Source organism: Bos taurus, chromosome 20 (genome assembly GCF_002263795.3).
Source record: "Bos taurus isolate L1 Dominette 01449 registration number 42190680 breed Hereford chromosome 20, ARS-UCD2.0, whole genome shotgun sequence".
Taxonomy (NCBI): domain Eukaryota; kingdom Metazoa; phylum Chordata; class Mammalia; order Artiodactyla; family Bovidae; genus Bos; species Bos taurus.
The window spans coordinates 16,878,550-16,891,980 of NC_037347.1; the positions used below are offsets into that span (position 1 = coordinate 16,878,550).

General features: G+C 36.6%; 1 protein-coding gene across 2 annotated transcripts in view; it reads right to left on the bottom strand.

Annotated features, from left to right (window-relative positions):
• The window catches only part of IPO11 (importin 11), a 204,064-nt gene that overhangs the window by 86,682 nt on the left and 103,951 nt on the right, over positions 1 to 13,431 (bottom strand). For both annotated transcript variants that reach the window (NM_001192932.2, XM_005221488.5), the window contains 3 exons: positions 9,900 to 9,976; positions 6,088 to 6,167; positions 5,584 to 5,664 (listed from right to left, as the gene is read on the bottom strand). In NM_001192932.2, the coding sequence (NP_001179861.2) occupies positions 5,584 to 5,664; positions 6,088 to 6,167; positions 9,900 to 9,976 (238 nt within the window). The remainder of the gene's footprint in view (positions 1 to 5,583; positions 5,665 to 6,087; positions 6,168 to 9,899; positions 9,977 to 13,431) is intronic.

Genomic DNA, 13,431 nt, shown 5'->3' on the forward strand with positions numbered 1-13,431 from the left:
GAAGTCTACGATGACACTTTAACTGAATCATTCTTAAATAGCAACAAGATAGAATTCATTTAAGAATGAATACTGAGGGGCCTCCCGGGTGGCTTGGTTGGGGGAGTCAGTCTGCCAATTCAGGAGAGCCGGGAAGATCTTTGCAGGTATAATTAAGATGGAGTCATCAGGATAGGCCCCATCCCTGGTGGTTCAGAGGGTAAAGAATCTGCCTGCAATGGGGGACACCCAGGTTCGATCCCTGCATCAGGAAGCTTGAGAAGGAACTGGCAACCCACTCCAGTATTCTTGCCTGGGAAATCCCACGGACAGAGGACTCTGGCAGAATACAGTCCGTGGGGTTGCAAGAGTTTGACATGACTGAGTGAGTAACACACACTTAACCCATTATGACTGGTGTCCTTATAAGAAGAGAAGACAGAGATATAAGGAGAAGGTCATGTGACAACTGAGGCAAAGACTGGAGTGACGCATATTTAAGCGAAGGAAGTCAGAAATTGCTGCTAACTACCAGAAGCTAAGAAAAAGGCATGGAACAGATTTTCCTCTAGAGTCCTCAGAGACAGGGTAGCCCTACCGACACCTTGATTTCCGACTTCTAGTTTCTAGAACTCTGTGAGAGAGATAATCACTATAAATACTATAGATTAGTTCCTGTTGTTATAAACCACTCAGATTGCGGTACTTTGTTATGCTAGCCCTAGGAAACAAATATCATTCTTAATGATATCATCATTTTCTCATCGCTTTACAATTTAACACTTCAGTAATTTGGCATATGAACCTCTCCAATTTACAGATACTAAAGGTTTTAAATAACACCATTATCCCCACCCTCAACAGATAATTCTCACAATAGTCCCTCTGTTTTTGTTCACTTCTCTGCAGTATTTAACACTGTATTAATCTAATTCACCCTGCTAGGATTGCCAGATTTAGCAAATGAAATACTATGTTTTATCGGCAACCCTAACCCTACCAAACAGTTAAGACTCAGCTCCCATCTCAACTCCCTCTCTCTGAAAAATGTTCTCTACAAAATGCTGGGTTGGAAGATCACTTCTATACTCCCAGAGGAACATAAAGCAAACAGATAGCAACGTCTAATAGTAGAAAGTGTTCATGAAAATCACCTGGGGAACTTTTTAAAAAGAAATCCTAACATCTTATGTCGTACTCAAATTTACAAAAAGTTCACCAGGTAATCGGAGACACCTCTAATCTAAAACTATGTAACAGTAAATATGGGCTAACTGTTTACCAGCTTCCAACCCCAAAAGAATGACTGCTCAAGAGCAGAAACTGTGGTTTCCCTATCACGTGTGCCTAGAAGAACGCACTGAAGATCAACACCAGGGGGTGGCAGACAATGCTGCTGGGCCAGATCCAAACAACTGCATGATTCTGTTGGATACATGTAGTCTATGCCTGCTTCAATCGACAACAACAGAAATAAACACTTGAGACAAAAACGCTATGGCCCACAAAACCTAAAACATGTACTATACAAAAAGTTTGCTGACACCTGAATCACACGGTCAGGTGAAGCTGAAATTGAATGGCTCTATGAAGACCTACAAGACCTTCTAGAACTAACACCCAAAAAGAGTCCTTTCCATTATAGGGGCTGCTACTGCTGCTAAGTCACTTCAGTCGTATCCAACTCTGTGCGACCCCATAGACAGAAGCCCATCAGGCTACCCCATCCCTGGGATTCTCCAGACAAGAACAGTGGAGTGAGTTGCCATTTCCTTCTCCAATGCATGAAAGTGAAAAGTGAAAGTGAAGTCACTCAGTCATGTCCGAATCTTAGCAACCCCATGGACTGCAGCCTACCAGGCTCCTCCGTCCATGGGGATTTTCCAAGCAAGAGTACTGGAGTGGGGTGCCATTGCCTTCTCCATCATTATAGGGGACTGGAATGCAAAAGTAGGAAGTCAAGAAATACCTGGAGTAACAGGCAATTTGGCCTCTGAGTATAGAATGAAGCAGGGCAAAGGCTAATAAAGTTTTGCCAAGAGAACACACTGGTCATAGCAAACACCCTCTTCCAACAACACAAGAGAAGACTCTGCACATGGACATCACCAGAAGGTCAACACCAAAATCAGGCTGATTATATTCTTTGCAGCCGAAGACAGAGAACCTCTACACAGTCAGCAAAAACAAGACCGGGAGCTGACTGTGGCTCAGATCATGAACTCCTTATTGCCAAATTCAGACTTAAATTGAAGAAAGTAGGGAAAACGACTAGACCATTCAGGTATGACCTAAATCAAATCACTTATATGATGGAAGTGACAAATAGACTGAAGGGATTAGATCTAACAGACAGGGTGCCTGAAGAACTATGGACAGAGATTCATGACATTCTACAGGAGGCAGTGATAAAGACCATCCCCAAGAAAAAGACAAAATGGTTGTCTGAGGAGGCCTTACAAATAGCTGTGAAAAGAAGAGAAGTGAAAGGCAAAGGAGAAAAGGAAATATATACCCATTTGAAAGCAGAGTTCCAAAGAATAGCAAAGAGAGATAAGAATGCCTTCCTCAGTGATCAGTGAAAAGAAATAGAGGAAAACAATAGAATGGGAAGACTAGAGATCTCTTCAAGAAAATCAGAGATACCAAGGGAACTTTTCATGCAAAGACGGGCACAATAAAGGACAGAAATAGTATGAACCTAACAGAAGCAGAAGATATTAAGAAGAGGTAGCAAGAATACACAGATCAACTATACAAAAAAGATCTTCATGATCCAGATAATCACAATGGTGTGATCACTCACCTAGAGCCAGACATTCTGGAATGCAAAGTCAAGTGGCTCTTAGGAAGCAGCATCACTAAGAACAAAGCTAGAGGAAGTGATGGAATTCCAGTTGAGCTATTTCAAATCGTATAAGATGATGCTGTGAAAGTGCTGCACTCAATATGTCAGCAAATTCGGAAAACTCAGCAGTGCCACAGGACTGGAAAAGGTCAGTTTTCATTCCAATACCAACGAAAGACAATGACAAAGTATGCTCAAACTACCGCACTCATCTCACATGCTAACAAATTAATGCTCAATATTCTCCAAGCCAGGCTTCAACAGCACATAAACTCTGAACTTCTAGATGTTCAAGCTGGATTTAGAAAAAGCAGAGGAACCAGAGATCAAATTGCCAACATCCACTGGATCATCAAAAAAGCAAGAGAGTTCCAGAAAAACATCTATTTCTGCTTTATTGACTACGCCAATACCTTTGACTCTGTGGATCACAACAAACTGTGTAAAATTCTGAAAGAGATGGGAATACCAGACCACCTGACCTGCCTCTTGAGAAACCTATATGCAGGTCAAGAAGCAACAGTTAGAACTGGACATGGAACAATAGACTGGTTCCAAATCCAGAAAGGAGTACGTCAAGGCTGTATATTGTCACTCTGCTTATTTAACTTCTATGCAGAGTACGTCATGAAAAACGCTGGGCTGGATGAAGCACAAACTGGAGTCAAGATTGCTAGGAGAAATATCAATAACCTCAGATATGCAGATGATACCACCCTTATGGCAGAAAGTGAAGATGAACTAAAAAGCCTCTTGATGAAAGTGAAAGAGGACAGTGAAAAAGTTGGCTTACAGCTCAACATTTAGAAAACGAAGATCATGGCATCTGGTCCCATCACTTCATGGGAAATAGATGGGGAAACAGTGTCAGACTTTATTTTTGGGCTCCAAAATCACTGCAGATGGTGACTGCAAACATGAAATAAAAAGACGCCTGCTCCATGGAAGGAAAGTTATGACCAATCTAGACATCATATTAAAAAGCAGAGATATTACTTTGACAACAAAGGTTCATCTAGTCAAGGCTATGGTTTTTCCAGTAGTCGTGTATGGATGTGAGAGTTGGACTGTGAAGAAAGCTGAGCGCTGAAGAACTGATGCTTTTGAACTGTGGTGTTGGAGAAGACTCTTGAGAGTCCCTGGGACTGCAAGGAGATCCAACCAGTTCATCCTAAAGGAGATCAGTCCTGGGTATTCATTGGAAGGACTGATGCTGAAGCTGAAACTCCAATACTCTGGCCACCTGATGAGAAGAACTGACTCATTGGGAAAGACCCTGATGCTGGGAAAGATTTAAGGCTGGAGGAGAAGGGGACGGCAGAGGATGAGATGGCTGGATGGCATCACCGACTCGATGGACCCAAGTCTGAGTAAGCTCCAGGAGTTAGTGATGGACAGGGAGGCCTGGCGTGCTGCAGTCCATGGGGTCACAAAGAGTCGGACATGACTGAGTGACTGAACTGGACTGACCCACATGGTGAAACTGAATAATCAGCAGTGATACTAAATGCAGCCATTTGAAAATCAAATTAACATGCATATTAACACAGATATCTGCAGCGTTATACGAGCATATAAGTGTATAATAAATGTCTGAAGAACAGAACATTAAACAGTGTGATGCTTGAATATGTTCCAGTGGTTGGTTAATATGAAAGAAGACTTTACTATCTATACAAACTAATACCCACTTAGTTTCCCGAAATATACTATGGATTGCTGCTTTGATTACTGTGGTTAATGCATTTCTAACAACGAACCTTTTTGGGAAAGCACATTTTCATTTCACTGGGAGGAAATCAAATAGCTTTTAGGATCTAAAGCCAGGACTTTCACACACAAAAAATGCTACTTGGCTATGTTATAATAACACTTCACCTAATCAGCTCTCATATCTGACTTAAAACATAGCTAAGAAATTAGAAACAAAAAATAGATGCTTTTAACAAGAACACCTTCTCAGAAAGTTCCATACAAAGGAAGTGTATATGAACCACATATATACATGTAAAGATATATTAACATATATTTAAAATATTTATATCTAAGTATATACATTTGATACAATTTATATCTTTAATATGTAGATGTATAGATAACTCGAGCCTGTTCTTAATTATACAAACTATATACAATATATAGAGATATAGTGATTCCATAAAGATATAATGCATAAAAATAAACTCATAGCCTATCAAGTTTTTTTTTTTAAATGGGGATATAACTGACATATTACACTATATCAGCTTCAGGTATACAATGCAATGATGCAACACTGGTTCTTTGTTATACACAATTCATACGAGCTTGGTACTCTAAATTCAATAGACAATCCAAATTAAAAGTGCCAAATTATAGTGGGATACTGTGTCCCAAAAGCAGGTGAACAAACTGGACAGGTGAGAAGTATCAGACGTCACCACCCTTTGGGTAATTTATAAGTTTTTAAACCCTTATTATACAAGGTGAAGTCTCAGGATAGGGGCGGGGAAGACTTTGGGGACTCATCAGCAGACACTTTGTTAGAAATGTGAAATGTGCATTTTAACAACATCTTCAGGTGACTTATATGCACAATCAGATTTCTGATCTCTAGTCCAGAAGTATTAACACCAATTTAATACTGCTAAAAGAAAATACTCTGTCCAGAATTACTCTTCCCTTTCTTGTCAATCATCCAAACCCAATTGAAGGTCCAATCTCACAAAATACAGATGGAAAACTTACAACAATATTCATTAGAAAGATGACAGTACCTTCAGCACTTGAACTTGACCATCTGTAGTAATTTCCTTTAGTAGTTCACAAAAGGACTGACATAGACCTACTGCATAGGTCTGAAATGCAATGAAAAGTCAAATTATACATATGAATATATCTGTAATATCAAAAAAGGCATAATATTGAATTTGGGACTCAATCTATTTGAATATTAGATACTAGAGCTCTCAGTATATAAAATTTCAATTAAAACTCTGTAGGAAAAGTTTAGGAAATAAAAATACAGTTTACTCCTATTCTGATTTTTGTAGCAATGTAAGGATATATTTATATGTAGAGCATATTTTGTGTTAAATAATGTAATTCATGGAACTGCATCACCTTTGCAGTGGGCAGTGCTTATGATGATCCCCCCAATCAAAGTAATAAGTCAATCTTTTATACTTTGAAAAAGCTTCAAAATAAGATTTCTGATTTCAAAGAGGAAACAATCAAATAATAACTATATAAATTCTAACAATGCAAAAGCTACAACATACCTGTAAAAATTCAGTTGATGATAAAAAGATATAACCATTGATGATCTTAAAGCAGGTTCTGACACTTTCTGAACTTAGTTCTGCCAAAATAGTAATAATAAAGAACAAATTAATTAATTGTTCCAAATCAGTTTAAATGAAGCAATTCATTTAAAGCAAAGCTACATGCCCTTCTTTATAAATCTTTTCTGAATGCTATTCTGACTGCCAGTACATCAATATCTATCTAAAAACTGGCATTAACCTGTAACTTAAAGCTTTCCATATACCTCCCATTACTTAAAACAACTTAGAAAATACTAAGCTCCCTTTTCTTTCCTTTCAGAAAATAACTACATAATCCAACCTTTCATTTCAAATTAAATTTCTAGTACCAGCATGACAAACTGCATGCAACTGAATCATTTTATCATCAAATACTGACATCTGCTTAAATGGGTTCATTCAGTAAGCTTTTACTGAGTGTCTACTGTGCTGGCATTGAACATGTAACCCTACTTAAAAGAGTGCCTGTTATACTTTGAAAATTATAATTCCCAACTCTTGGGCTTTGCTATTCAAATCCACTCCCCCATGAAAAACCTACACATAGAAAATGTTCTTAAAAGTATTATTACCAGAATAGTATAGGAAAATAATATTACTTTTAGGTATTCCTTTCAAAGTGCAAAGCAAAAAACCATTTTGTTAAAATTGAGTATGATCAAATGTATATGCAGTGCTATTTTACATGTCTTATCACAAACAATAATGATAGAACAGAATATAGATTATATGTATTAATTATACAAATCAAAACATGATTCCAAAATATCATCTATGTCTAAAACTTTTCATTTTGTATTGCTACTATTTTAGAAATCATATGCACTTCCAATAGGACAGACTAAAAAATGTTTCCTGGCAAAAGTGTAGGCTCTGGGTTCTTATCTAACTCATATCCTAGCAAAGTGAGAAGATATTCTATTTAGATGAGAATGACCCATAAAAGACGGTTGCTCCTTGGAAGAAAAGCTATGACCAACCTAGAGAACATATTAAAAAGCAGAGATGTATCTTTGCCAACAAAGATCCATCTAGTCAAAGCTACGGTTTTTCCAGTACTCATGTATATATTTTAAGAGTTGGACTATAAAGAAAGCTGAACGCCAAAGAATTGATGCTTTTGAACTGTGGTGTTGGAGAAGACGCTTGAGAGTCCCTTGGACTGCAAGGAGATCCAACCAGTCAATCTTAAAGGAAATCAGTCCTGAATATACATTGGAAGGACTGATGCTAAAGCTGAAACTACAATACTTGGTTTGTCTGTTAAGAACTGACTCATTGGGAAAGATCCTGATGCGGGGAAAGACTGAAGGCAGGAGAAGAAGGGGACAACAGAGGATGAGATGGTTGGATGGCATCACTGACTCCTTGGACATGAGTTTAAGCAAGCTCTGGGAGTCGGTGATAGACTGGGAAGCCTAGTGTGCTACAGTCCATGGGGTCGCAAAGAGTTGGACATGACAAAGCAACTGAACTGAACCCACCCGTATATTTTCACCAGTAGATGAAAAACATAACCCAAATTCAAAACATTTCAAAGGAATTATTTTGTATATTCTAGGATTTAACGTATCAGTTAAAATGAGAATGTAGAGGGGACAGAGACTAACCAACTCGTTACCATGCTAATCAAAGACAGAAATAACAAAGGCTGTCACCTAAATATACGAAAGTGTTAGTATCTCAGTCGTGGGCTCTTGGCAAGCCCATGGACTATAGCCTGCCAGGCTCCTCAGTCCATGGGCAAGAACACTGGAGTGGTTTGCCAATGCCTTTTCCAGGGATCTACGGGCCCAGTAATCGAACCCGGGTCTCCTGCATTGCAGCCAGATTCTTTACTATCTGAGCCACCAGGGAAGCCGTTTCACAACAGAAGACAAAATGTCAGGATAAAAGAATAGACAATTATATTGGATAAAGTCATCCTAATGAAAACTTCACACTGTCCTTTTCTCCTTAAGGAGCAAGTCCAGTAAAGTCTGAACTTGGACACACTGTTTAACAGACAAACAATGAACAGAAAACTACTTGGCAACCTCCGTGATAAATATAGCAGAAGGGTCTACACTTTAGTAAAAATTCAGAATGATTACATTCTGGGTATGTCACCAAATATAATTTCTAAATCACTGCCATCTAAAATTTTACCAACGTCTATGAAGAAGAAAACAATATTTAAAAAAGATTTGATTTTGAAAACCACAGTTCCCATCTCTTCTCACAGATATTTTAAAAGCTATTTCTAGATTAATGTATACAAGCAAAGAGCAATTAGGTCACTTTATACTGTTTTCCATGCCTCCATCATGCCAAGTACAGCTTATACTAAGGAATGCTATCTTAAACAAATACTACATAGTAATAGTAAAAAAAATACCCCTAAAATTAATAAATTTATCTTAAAGTATATTGAACACTATTCATTGTTATCTATGAGTTCCTAGTAAAACTCTGATTAAAAAAAAGTTATTGTCTGGTCCAAGTATCAAGAGGAGATGACCATGCAATAGACCTGCATTTATTTTCAGACTGTGAATAATTTAATTCAAATGTTCTCAACCATGGGCAATTTTGCCCTCTAGGGGACATGTGGCCATGTCTGGAAACTCTGGCTGTGAAAACTAGCATCCAGTGGGTTGTGAGGATGCTATTAAATGTCTTACAATGCAGTATATTCCCCAAAAGAGAGGAGTTAAAAGACGCTCCGTGGGTAAGTATTAAAGATTGGGAACTCTGAATGGAATAAACATAAACAGTTTTTACATTTTGTAAATAAACAATGTTTTTAAATAGCAGTAGTCTGCAGACTGAAAAAGAATCAAAAGGCCAGTAAATAGCACTATATACAACTCTTAAATAGTCTATACAAGTTAAATGTGAATCTGCACTGGTAAAAATTACACACAAAATAACTTCTCTAGACAGTATTTTTTGTAAATTTAAGATATCACATACTTGTGAATGGTGGCCGATATGTAACAGACAAGCATTGGCTTTCTATGGTTAAGTATCATCAGAATACATGTTCACGTTCAGAAAGGAATCAAACTACCTATCATCCATGATAGCTAACAGAGACTAAAGAGCCTAACCCTAGCACAGTGTCTAGTTCTCTGATGTCACATGTCAAAAGTGTTGCTTCAAAACATTAAGCTTCCAGGGACTTGCCTGGTGGCCCAGTGGTTAAGAATCCACCTTGCAATGCAGAGGCAAAGAGTTCAGTCCCTGGTCAGGGAACTAAGATCCCACAGGTCTCAGGGCAACTAAGCCTACGCGCCACAACTAGAGAGTCCATGTGCCACAACAAAAGATCCCGAAGACGCGATGAAAATCACACAGTGGAGACCCTGTGTGTGCATCTAAGACCCAACAACTAACGCTGACCTGAATGAATAAAGAACTTTTAAAAAAGAAAATTAAGCTTCCTTATTTCAAGCCCATACATAAATAATACCTCAACGAACAATAAGTTCTTTTCTAATATGTAATAATCTTTATTTTGGTGATTCCTTAGCTAAATCAGAAGTATGTATAGAGCTCATTTATGAACAACTGATAGCATGAAACGACTTTTTCAATTAAGTAAATTTAGTGTTTGCTCTTTAATACACAGAAATAGTTCTAAAAAGTTATACTGTAGGAAAAAAATTCAGAAACTATTAAAATACTACCCAACTTATTTCTTAAAATCAAGGGTTTATTAAAAATGGAAGGTATAATTTACAGCTGCCTGTAGAACAGTAGTAATTTTATGCTTTAAAACTTACCTAGAAGTGGTGACATATTCTGAAATATACGAAGCAACTCTGGTGTAACACATGGGCTGTTTTCCAAAGTCACTAACCTAGGAAGCAGGGGTAAAGAAAGATGATTAAATCACCTTCCACAGCCTTTAAAACTATTAACAATACAACTGAAGTATTTCAAAACCTGTCCCATTTAAAGGAAGAAAGCAAAATAGACAATACAGAAAATTTTTTTTTTTTTAAAAAAGGGACTACTCAGTCTTTTGTGGTGAGACACCAAACCTCTCCTCCATACAAAATACAGAAATTAATTCCAGGATTTATACGAGAAAAGTCAGGTTTTACAAGAGGTCAGAAGATTTTTATGGCATCAGATTAGAAAAAGTCTAGAAAAAGACTAATAACTACACTAAAGTTAACAACTATCATGTACCAAAAGCTGTCTCAAAAAAGTTAAAACATAAAAGTTACATACTGGGAGAAGATTGTTTTCAATAGATATGCTTAACAAGGGAATGATATTTTTTTAAAAAGTCAAGAGAAAAATGGACAGAACACATGAACAAATATTTCACACAAGATACAATGGTTGACAATAAACCCGACTATAAAATATATAAAGATATGTAACTAGTAATTAAGAAAATACAAATTATAACCAAAACAAGGTACAATTTTACCCCATCAATCGGCAAAATATTAAGTGTGACATACCATGTACTGTCAAAGCAATAAAACACTAACTTGCACAGTGCTGACAGCAATGCAAGTTGATATAATCACTTAGGGAAACCGCTACTATCCAGTAATACTGAATATGGATATGTGTATATAGCTATGACCTGGAACTGTTTCTAGGCAGAAACGTATACTAGGGCATACGGTCTTACACATTTGCTCTAGGAGTCATGCACAAGAATGTTCAGAGTTGCATTATTTGAACATCAAACAAAGTGGCAAATGAGTAAGTGAATCATTACAGTCACACCATTAGGCTCATCACTATAGATCTATCTCAAAACAGGAAGCAAAAGAACCAAGTTAGAACATACATGATACAATTCATAAAAAGTTAAAATATACTGTTTAGAGATACACACATGTATGTGATTTTAAAAATATAAAAACACAAGAAAGAAAATCAAGAAATGAAAACAAAAAAACTGGTACAGTGGGTTACCCCAGCATAGAACAAACTTGCCATAACACTGGCTTCACAGACAGTCTCACTCTTCTATTTCTTACCCAGAGTATGGAAAATGAGTTTTCATTTTATGTAAGTTACAAATAATTATAAACAACATGACCCCCATATTATTTTGTGTCTACGAAAGACTTCACAAATGTTAAATGACAAAATCAGGTAATCTAGGCAGGGGATTACACAGGGAAAACCAGGTACCCCCAAATGAAGTACTTCTCAACAGCACAAGGAGTGATGCCTTTGGACACCTTACCTTGATCAATAGTAACAGGATTCGAAAGAGAAAGACAAATACCATATGATACCATTTACACATGGAATCTAAAATATGGTACAAATAAACCTATCTACAAACAGAAATAGACTCAGACACAGAGAACAGGCTTGTGGTTCCCAAGCGGGAGGGAGAGAGGAGGGAAATGCACTGGGAATCTGGGGTTAGTAGACGCAAGCTATTACATACGGAACGGATAAACAGGTCCTACTGCACAGCACAGGGAACTATATTCAACATCCTGGGATAAACCATAATGGAAAAGAATATAAAAAAAGACTGTATGTATGTGTATAACTGAGTCACTCTAGTGTATGGAAGATATTAACACAACATTGTAAATCAACTATATGTTAATAAAAAACCAGTTTAAAAACAACAACAACAACAGGATTTCATTTCATTTTTAAAGAATAAAATTTCAAGTAAGCTTAAAAAAAAAATCCTATTCATCTTTAAAATAACCATGAACCAAAAGAAAAACTCCACTCCAGTCCTGAGGTTTCACTGAGAAAAACATTGGAGGGCATATTCTAAATGCTAGATGTTTAAAAACACTCTTACTCAACAGATCCAAAAAAGAGTGTCTGAAGCTTGTTCTTTCCCTTCCACTATCATTACTTTAGTAAAATGCCACTCAAGTCACTGTCACTCTCACTTCCTATGGTAGTTTCCATAGTATAAACCATGCTATTCCAAAGAGGGAAAAGATTTGAAGAATTGAAACTACTTAAAAATAAAATTACATGGTTTATAATTTCATATTAAAAAATAAAGACTTGGAAAGGAGAGGAAGTAAGAAAAAGTCAAAACACTAAATTCTTTACCATCAAGGAAAAGGAAAAGTTAACTACTTTGATAAATAATTAGACAAAGATATAGGTACCTATATCTTTGCATAGAGAAATTAAAACTTAATGTTAACCTTCCAAAAAATGTACAAAAGAGAGGGCATAAAGTAAAAAGATATATCAATTCAACAAATAAACATATGACTATAAAAATTCTTTTGAAGTAAAGCATCCCTGGTTAGGTTAAAATACAAAATTTAAAAATTTGCTCTGTATAGGAACATAACTAAATTTCAAATAAAAAAGCTAAAATGTAAAAGATGAACATAGATAGTAAAGTCACATCTAAACAAAACAGGGCTTCCCTGGTGGCTTAGTGGTAAAGAATCTGCCTGCCAATGCAGGAGACATGGGTTTGATCCCTGATCCGGGAAGACCCCCCATGCCAAGGAACAACTATTTGTGTTCCTTGCTCCACAACTATTGAGCCTGTGCTCTGGAGCCTGGGAGCTGCAACTACCGAAGCCTGTGTGCCCCAGAGCCTGTGCTCCGCAACAAGAGAAGCCACCTTCAGTGAGAAGCCCGCCTACTCCAACTACAGAGCAGCCCCAACTCACCTCAACTAGAAAAAAGCCCATGCAGCAACAAAGATTCAGCAAGCCAAAAATAAAATAAAAAAAAATTTAATCTAAATGAAACAAACCATACAATATTAATATAAGATTAAATTTAAATGCAAAAGAATTTAAACATATATCACGTTACTTCACAAAAAATTTTAAATATATTTTATTTCTTAAATCTTATAACACTATACAAAAGTATCAAAATTTTGTGCAGTGAATATCTTGTTTAACTTACAGTTCAAAAATGCTAGAAGTGAACAGGGGCACTCACATGAAGAAAACTGAATGGGATATTTTAACAGATCAGTGTCAGGATAAAAAACCAAAATAATGTGAACAAACAATCTACAAGTTAAAAAGAATAGATATCATAGATATTCATGAAAGTCTGCATCTTCAATACTATTATTACTATTTATGTGCACATATTACTATAATAAGTCACTAAAATTCAAATTAAGTTTAAAAAACTTGTACAAGTGGTATGTTGTATTTACAATGCAATAAATCCAGGCCTAAATCATTTACTTTAATATCAGCAAAAAAATAACAATGTTGGGTCAAAGAAGTTATGAGGGAAAAAAAAAATCACATGATCAATCTGAAGAATTTCACTTTGCATATAACAAATAACAACTTGCACCTCCTTATCAGTTCA